We start from the raw sequence: 7,845 nt of genomic DNA, 5'->3' as shown, positions 1-7,845 counted from the left end.
AGGAGCCAAGAGCCCAGCCCGGTCCCAGCGCCTGCGGCTCTGCACCCCCGCCAGCTTCCAACAGAGTGCCATGGCCCGGGCATGGCTGGCAGACACCGATCCAGCTGGTCCCCCTCGGCGATGCGGTGCGGAGCTCCCGCCCAGGGGGACAGCCAGGAGCCAGTCCGGAGGGGAATGCAACCCAGCCTGCACCCCAGACACGCCGAGATCCCGGGCCTGGCCGTCCTCCCTCTGCAGGGCTTGCATTTGTTCAAGCCCAAGATTGCACTTTCCGTGTTTCGGCTGCGCCGAGCGGTCACAGGGGAAGCTGATCGGGGGGCTGCTGAGCCAGGCCCTGCGCAAAGAGCCGTGTAACCCAGAGAGCCGGGGAAGATTCATCAGCCCCATTCTACAGAGGGGAAACTGAGGCAGGGCAGGGCCTTGCCCAGGGTCACCCGGTGAGTCGGTGGCAGAGCTGAGAACTGAAGCCAGGGTGCCTGCACTTCAATCCAGCTCTCTCCCGCTCAGCCCCGGCCTGGGCTGCGATCAGAGAGCGAGAGCCAGCGGCCGACGTGAGCAGCGGCCCAGGCTCCGAACAGAGGCTGTAATTAAGCCGGGGCGCTCCGAAATGACAGGCCCCCGGCCTGCATCTGGCCAGGACTGTGTCATTTGGGGTCAGGACGCTCCCCTAATGGGAAGGTTGCTGGGTGAATTTCAGGGTCTGCTTGGGCAGTGTGTGGGAGACACAGAACAGACACAGAGGGTGCCAGCTAGGATGCTGGGGTTTGGGCAGGCAGGACTGCCCTGCCTGCGACCCCTCCCTCGTGGGGCGCCAAGCCACGCTGATCTCTGCTGACCCTGCCCCCCGAAGGGTGGGCATTGGGACAAGCCACTCCCCGAATGCCCCCTCGGTCACCAGCCAGATGGGATCAGGACTGGACTATAAGTGCCAGATGTGGGGGGCGAATTCTGGGGGGGAGCTGAGCTGCCCCGTGGCATTTGGCTCAGGCCCGTGGGGCGGTGGCTGCGTTTGGTGAGTTAGGAAAGGCTCAGCACAGCTCCCAGGCCCCCATCCCAACCCTCCCCTCCCCTCCCAGCTGAGGCCAAGGGCTACTGGGCTAAGGGGACGCTCCCCGTCCAGCCAGGGCAGGCCGGGGGGCAGTTAGCACCTCCGTCCTTCCTGACTGCAGGGCCCGCAGGCATGTGGGCTGGGAACCTGCTCAGTAACTCAGCCCCAGCTCTGTTTCTGGCACATAAGATGCCCAGTGCCAAAACCTGCGACCCCGTGAGGGTGGCTGGCTTAGGGGGACCATTCATGATATAGTTTAACATCAATATGGGACCGGCCGTGTCCGGTACCGGTAGAAAGGTGAGAATTTGCTAGAGATGATGATCTTGTGTATGTGCAGGTGTCGTCTTTGTGTTGGCAGTTAGGGCTATGTTTGCTGTGTCTGTGTTCAACTTGGGCTGTGTTTTAAGACGGGATGGTTGCAGCAATAAGCTGCTTAAAGTCCCATTAAGGAAATTCACAGGTACAATGGGCCCGGGGGGAAAAGCTGGGGCTACAGCTGATGAGTCACCAGGACTTACTCACGTGACCCTGCACTCCATCTTATTTCTGTACATTTCCACCAGCAGCAGGGCAAGGCCAAGGGACATAAAAGGCAGCTGCACCACGTCCATTTGTCTTCAGTCAATCTTCAGCCTTCACCTACCTCTGGAGCAACTCATCTACAACCAAAGCTGTGAAACAAAGGACTGAGACCCATCCAGGTACTGACTGTCCCCCAGAGGGATTGTCCAAGCCTGCAAACTCCTCAATTCTACTGGACACCTGACACATACGGACTTTCCAGACATTTGTATGTATCTGATTGCTTTAATCCTTGAACATTTCTCTTGTAGCTTGTTTCTCAGAGACTCGAAGGTCAGAAGGGACCAATATGATCATCTACTCTGACCTCCTGCACAACGCAGGCCACAGAACCTCACCCACCCACTCCTGTGATAGACCTTTAAACCTATCACTGAGTTACTGAAGTCCTCAAATCATGGTTTAAAGATTTCATGGTACAGAGAATCCACCAGCCAGTGAGCCGTGCCCCATGCTGCAGAAGAAGGGGAAAAAACCCCAGGGCCTCTGCCAATCTGCCCTGGGGGAAAATTCCTTCCCAAACCCAAATACGGCGATCAGCTAAACCCGGAGCACGTGGGCAAGACTCACCAGCCAGACACCCAAGAAAAAATTCTCTGTAGTAACTCAGAACCCAGCGCATCTAACATCCCTTCACAGGCCATTGGGTATATTTACTGCTCGTAGTCAAAGATCAGTCAATTGCCAAATTAGTTTGTCCCATCAGACCCTTCCTTCCATTAACTTATCAAGCTCAGTCTTGAAGCCAGCTAGGTTTCTTGCCCCCACTGCTCCCCTTGGAAAGCTGTGCCAGAACTTCACTCCTCTCATTCTTAGAAACCTGCGTTTAATTTCAAGTCTAAACTTCCTGATGGCCAGTTTATGTCCATTAGTTCTTGTGTCTACACTGGTGCTGAACTCAAATAACTCCTCTCCCTCCCTGGTATTTATCCCTCTGATGGATTTACACAGAGCAATCAGATCTCCCTTCAGCCGTCCCTCGGTTAGGCTAAACAAGCCAAGCTCTGAGAGTCTCCTCTCATAAGGGAGGTTTTCCATGCCTTGCATCATCCTAGTAGCCCTTCTCTGCATCTCTTCCAGTTTGAATTCATCTTTCTTAAACACGGGGGACCAGAACTGCACCCAGTATTCCAGACGGGGTCTCACCAGGGCCTTGTATTAATGGTACTAACACCTCCCTAGCTCTACCTCGCTTGATGCATCCAAGGACCACATTAACTTTTTTCATGGCCACATCACATTGGCGGCTCATAGTCATCCTGTGATCATATGCCCAGGTCCTTCTCCTCCTCTGTCACTTCCAACCAATGCGTCCCCAGCTTATAGCAAAAGTTCTTGTTGTTAGTCCCTAAATGCATGACCCTGCACTTTGCACTATTAAATTTCATCCTATTTCTATTACTCCAGTTTACAAGGTTATCCAGATCTTCCTGTATGATATCCCGATCCTTCTCTGTATTAGCAATACCTCCAACTTCATGTCATCCGCAAACTTTATGAGCACATTCCCACTTTTTGTGCCAAGGGTCAGTAATAAAAAGGTTAAATAAGATTGGTCCCAAGACCGATCCCTCAGGAACTCCACTAGTGACCTCCCTCCAGCCTGACATTTCACATTTCATTGTGACCCATTGTAGTCACCCCTTTAACCAGTTCCTTATCCACCTTTCAATTTTCATCCCCACCTTTAATCTCCACCTTTAACCAACAATTCCCCAGGTGGAACCGTATCAAATGCCTGACAATGTAAAAGGAGCAGACGGTACTTTGGCTGGATTGGAAGGCAGGAGGGCGATACAGGGAATCACAGCAGACAGGACATGAGCTGCCATGAGACTTTATGGAGACACGTGAACTGCTCAGGGATTCTTTTAAATCCTCCAGGTGTGAGACACGGTGTTTGAGGGGGGGATGTGAAACCTGCCATGGCACCAAGTCCTCCGTCGCCCGCCAGCGCGGTAGATCAGACACAGGAGCTGCGGGGTTTAGGCACCGGGCTGCCTTACGGACCCGGCCCTGCCAGGCCGGAGCTGAGACGCAGACGCCCGTGAGCGGGGGGCAGGAAAGCCGCTCGGCCCCCGCTACTGGGAACGCGGGGCACTGTGACCCTGGGCTGGGTGTGCGCCCCACGCCACGGGCCAGCAGTGCCCCTCCCCCCCCGGCTACTACCCCCGGCCCTGAGTTAGCTGCTCAGCCTCTGCCCTGCCCCCGCCTCCAGCAGCTCAACCCCCCCCCCGCCAGTCCAGTTCTGCCCCCCCCATGTGCCCATTGCCCCCTGCGGAGCCTAGGGCCTAGCCCCGCCGGCTGCAGCGGGCCCCGGCTCGGGGGCAGGGGGCTGCGGGGCGGGGGGGGGGGAGGCCCAGACCCGTGCAGCGAGCGCGCTGGGTCTCAGCCTGGCCGAAGGGCGCGGGGCAGCTGGGCCCGGCCCCCCCGCCCCGGGCACGAGCCCGGCCCCCCCGCAGCCCCCAGCCCCGGGCACGAGCCCGGCTGCCGGGCTCTGCGCTCCGCGCGCCCCCTGGCGGCTCCCTGCTGCCCGCGGGGGCTGAAGCCGGAACCGGAAGCGGAGCCGCGTGAGAGTCCGGAAACGGGGCTCGGCCGGGCCCAAACCCCCGCCCGGAAGTTCCGCCCCCCGGGACCGCGTGTCCCTTGCGCTCCGGGGGCATCTCGGCGCTGAGCCCGGCCCCCCACGGCCCCTCCCCCGCAGGCCGGGCATGGCCTCGTCCGGCCCCCACGGCCCCGGCTCCTGCTGCTGCCCCGGGGCGGCCCCGCCCAGCGCCCGCCAGAGCCTGGCGGAGATGGACTTCGAGAGAGGTGGGGCGGGGCGGGGAGGGGCAGGGGGCGGGGCGGGGTAAAGTGGGGGCGGAGCAGCGGGGGGGGGGGGGGGGCAAAGGAAGCAGGGGGCGGGGCGGGGCAGAGTGGGGGGCAAAGTGGGGGCGGGCGGGACAGTGGGGGCGGGGCAGGGGGCAAAGGAGGGGCGGGGGCAGCGTGGGGGCAGGGCAGGGGGCAGCCTGACCCCAGCAGCAGGGAGGCCCCCCCCCCCGTTCCCTTGGCCCGGGCTATCCCGCCCCCAGGGGGGCGGGGCGGCTCCAAAGGTCTGGTGGGGCAGGGGGTTCAGTGGGGCTGATGGGCCCCGAGGGGGGGCTGGGAGTTGGGGGGCTGGGGATAGCCCGGGGCGGGGTGGGGCGGGGCAGGGCCGGGGTCCCATGCGTCTCGTCTCCCCGCAGGGATCTGGGCGGCTGCCCTGGACGGAGACCTGGGCCGGGTCGGGAAGCTCCTGGAGAAGCGGGTTGACCCGAGCCAGCCCGACCCGGCCGGCTACACCGCCCTGGTGAGTGCCGGCGGGTCCCGGTGCCGGCGGACTGAGCACTGGCCTGGGGCAGGGCCCTCCCTCGGGGGGAGCCAGCGCCGCGCCCTGTGCATCGGGGGGGCTGCGAGGGCACGTGCTCGGCCCCTCCGAGGAAGACGAGACGCCCTGAGTGGCCCCCGGAGCGCACCGGGGTAGCAGGATGAGGGTGACACGAGTTTGCTGGGTCTCGGCTCGCGGTGGCCGGATGCCCAGGAGGCAGGAGCTGCTCTCGTGATGGTGCCAAGCAGCCCCTCGCTGGCAGGCTCAGCAGAGAGGCCAAAGAGTAAATGTGGCCCCGGGGCCGGGGTGAGACCCTGCTGGGAGGGGAGCTAGCCCCGCGGGGGCTAAGGGGCGGGCGCCAGCGTCCGGGGTCATCCCACGGAAAGCTCTGGCCCCTGGCGAGACGTAACCGGCCTGTCACTCGGATTCACCCACGTGGCAGTGGAAGGGGTCTGGGGGCACCTGTCGGGGGAGGAGGGCTCCTGGCAGAATGTGCCCATGGGGCCAGCTAGCTGGATGGCAGAGGGGAGTGTGGGGCCTGCCCTGGTTGTGATCTCGTCACCTGGCCCACACCCACCTGCGCCCGCTTTGCTAGAGAGGGGATTGAACCCCGGACAGCTAACCTGGCGCCCTTCTGCGTGCGGACGCTCTGACATCTGCGTCAGCCTGGCTCAGCGCAGCTCAGCCCGCAGCAGGGCCAAGCGGGTCAGGTACTCGTGGTGGAGCGCTGGTCTGCTTCCCGGGGGGGGGGGGGGGACACGCTGCACCTCTGGGGCGAGTGTTGTTTAGGGCCGCGGTGCTGGAACCAGGATTTGAACCCCGGCCTCCAGACCTGTGTGCCGGTCCCTGCGCAGTGCTGAAGTGCCTTGGGTTGGAGGGAGACTAAATGGAGGTTTTTAACTAGCCAGGGACCCTGGACGCTTGTCTTGCGAGCTGGGTTGTGATCATGGTGTCCCTCCCCAGAGCCAGCTGCACTTGTGCAATGCACGCGGAGGCATGGGGGGGCGGAAGGAGCTATGCACATCCAGGCTGTCTCTGAGGTGCCCCCTCCTCTTTGTTTCAAAGCACTACGCCAGCCGCAACGGGCACGCTGCCGTCTGCCAGGTCCTGCTGCAGCGTGGGGCGCGGTGCAATGCCCAGACCCACGGCGGGGCCACCCCCCTGCACCGAGCCAGCTACTGCGGCCACCTGGCCGTGGCCAGGCTGCTGCTGGCCCACGGAGCCGACCCCGCCATCGTGGATGACGACGGCATGACGAGTCTGCACAAGGTGTGGGGCCGGGGAGGGGGGTTCCCAGCCGAGCCCCCCACCGGTGCGCCTGCCCTGCCCTCACTCCTGCTCTCCATTCGCAGGCGGCGGAGAGGGGTCACGGGGAGCTCTGCGACCTGCTGCTCCAGCACAGCCCGGGGCTGAAGGACTCGCGGGACCGGAAGGCCAGGAGAGCCTGTGACCTGGTTCCCAGCAGCGGCGCCTTGCGGGACCTTCTGGAGCCATGAGGGCAGCGTGGGCACAGCTGGCGCCCGCCCGGACCTGGGGGTGCCCTGGGCTTTGTCTCCCCCTCGGGGCCCCCCGCTGTGGTATTGCGACGGGCGCTGAGCGCGCACCCCGGGCTCTGGTCAAGGCTGCTGTGTCTGCCGTGCTCTGACTCCAGCGCTGGAGGCTGTGCAGCTCCCGGGGAGATCTGTGGGGTGCCCCACTGGGAACACTGCTCTGGGGACTCTGCCCCACCCCTCTGTGGCCGTGGGAGAGGGGAACGGGCGCAGCTGGGCGCGAAAAAGGAAGGAACCGCTATAAACCCAGTACCTGGTGGCAGAGCCCGCTCCTCATTTCACTGGCGGGGGGGGGGGGGAGTCACCTCTGTGGGCTGTGCTGTAGGGTCGCCAGCTCTCTAATTGCTGGAAACCGGCCACCCCCCTGCCCCTTCCCCCCCCCCCAAGGCTCCCGACCCGCTTGCTCCCCTGGGCCTCACCCGTCGCCTTCAAAGCCAGGCTGCAAGGAGCTGATGCGGAATGAGCCTGCCCAAGTGGGGTATGGCAAGGCTAGTGTGGGGGCATGGGGGGGTCCCTGGACCAAGTGCCCCCTCCTTACATCTGCAGCCACCCTCCCCAGCCCCTTTTGAACAGCCACTCCACTGTGAGGCGGGTGAAGGGGGAGGCTGCGGGATGCCCATCGCCCCGGGGTTGCCTTGGTCCCAGCCTGCATGGCCCAGGGTTGCCACCGGGGGGCTCCCTCTGCTGCGGGATGCCCAGTGCCCTGGGTTGCGAATGCGGGGGGAAACTGAGGCAGCCAGGTTGGGTGTGGGCTTTCCCCAGGGCTGGTGTTGCTCCCCTCTCAAGGAACCGGCCGAGGCCGGCTGTGGGTGTGCTAGGGCAAGGGGCACAGCTGCCCCGCTGGGGGTTGGTCCGTCTCCGCTCGGCACCACAGGCGCCCGGCCCGTGGGGGGCTCGGCCCCAGTGGGAGGGATTGGGCCGGGGTTTGGCCGAGGGCCTGTTGGGCCGTGCCCAGAGCTGCCGGCAGCGCAGTGCCAGCCTGGCTGGGCCCTGTCACCGGAGCCCCCGAGAGCCTGGTGATGGACGGCTGGCTTCAGCCCCGCTAACTCTTCCCCGCCTGCTCCCCTGCTGCGGCCCGGGGCTGGGCAGCACGTGGGGTGTCAGCGGCCATGGGCCCGGTCTCGGGTCCTGCTGGAGGAGACGGGTGGTGCCCAGCCCTGCATTGCCCCTCCAGCCCCTTGCCCTGAGTTGGGGCAGCAGGCTCCAGCGGGAAGCGGGGGGGGGGCATGTCCTGTACAGGTACCCTCCCCACAGCGGTGCTGGAGGGAGCACAGGGACGGGCAGGGGCAGGGGCAGGGCCAGGGGCGATGGCTTCG

The 7,845-nt window shown here is 63.9% G+C and overlaps 1 protein-coding gene across 1 annotated transcript; it reads left to right on the top strand.

Annotated features, from left to right (window-relative positions):
- Window positions 1-4,288: 4,288 nt before the first annotated feature.
- On the top strand, window positions 4,289-7,753 carry ANKRD39 (ankyrin repeat domain 39). Its single transcript, XM_067540254.1, has 4 exons — window positions 4,289-4,444; window positions 4,858-4,961; window positions 6,045-6,248; window positions 6,332-7,753. Exons 1-4 carry the CDS (start codon window positions 4,345-4,347, stop codon window positions 6,473-6,475), a joined length of 552 nt encoding a protein of 183 aa, XP_067396355.1. The 5' UTR covers window positions 4,289-4,344; the 3' UTR covers window positions 6,476-7,753.
- The last annotated feature ends 92 nt before the right edge of the window (window positions 7,754-7,845 follow it).

Source organism: Emydura macquarii, unplaced genomic scaffold (assembly GCF_026122565.2).
Source record: "Emydura macquarii macquarii isolate MOO-44397 ecotype Brisbane River unplaced genomic scaffold, CSIRO-AGI_Emac_v2 contig_573, whole genome shotgun sequence".
NCBI lineage: Eukaryota > Metazoa > Chordata > Testudines > Chelidae > Emydura > Emydura macquarii.
Note: the sequence above shows the minus strand (reverse complement) of the source record. Positions and strands in the feature narration are given on the sequence as shown.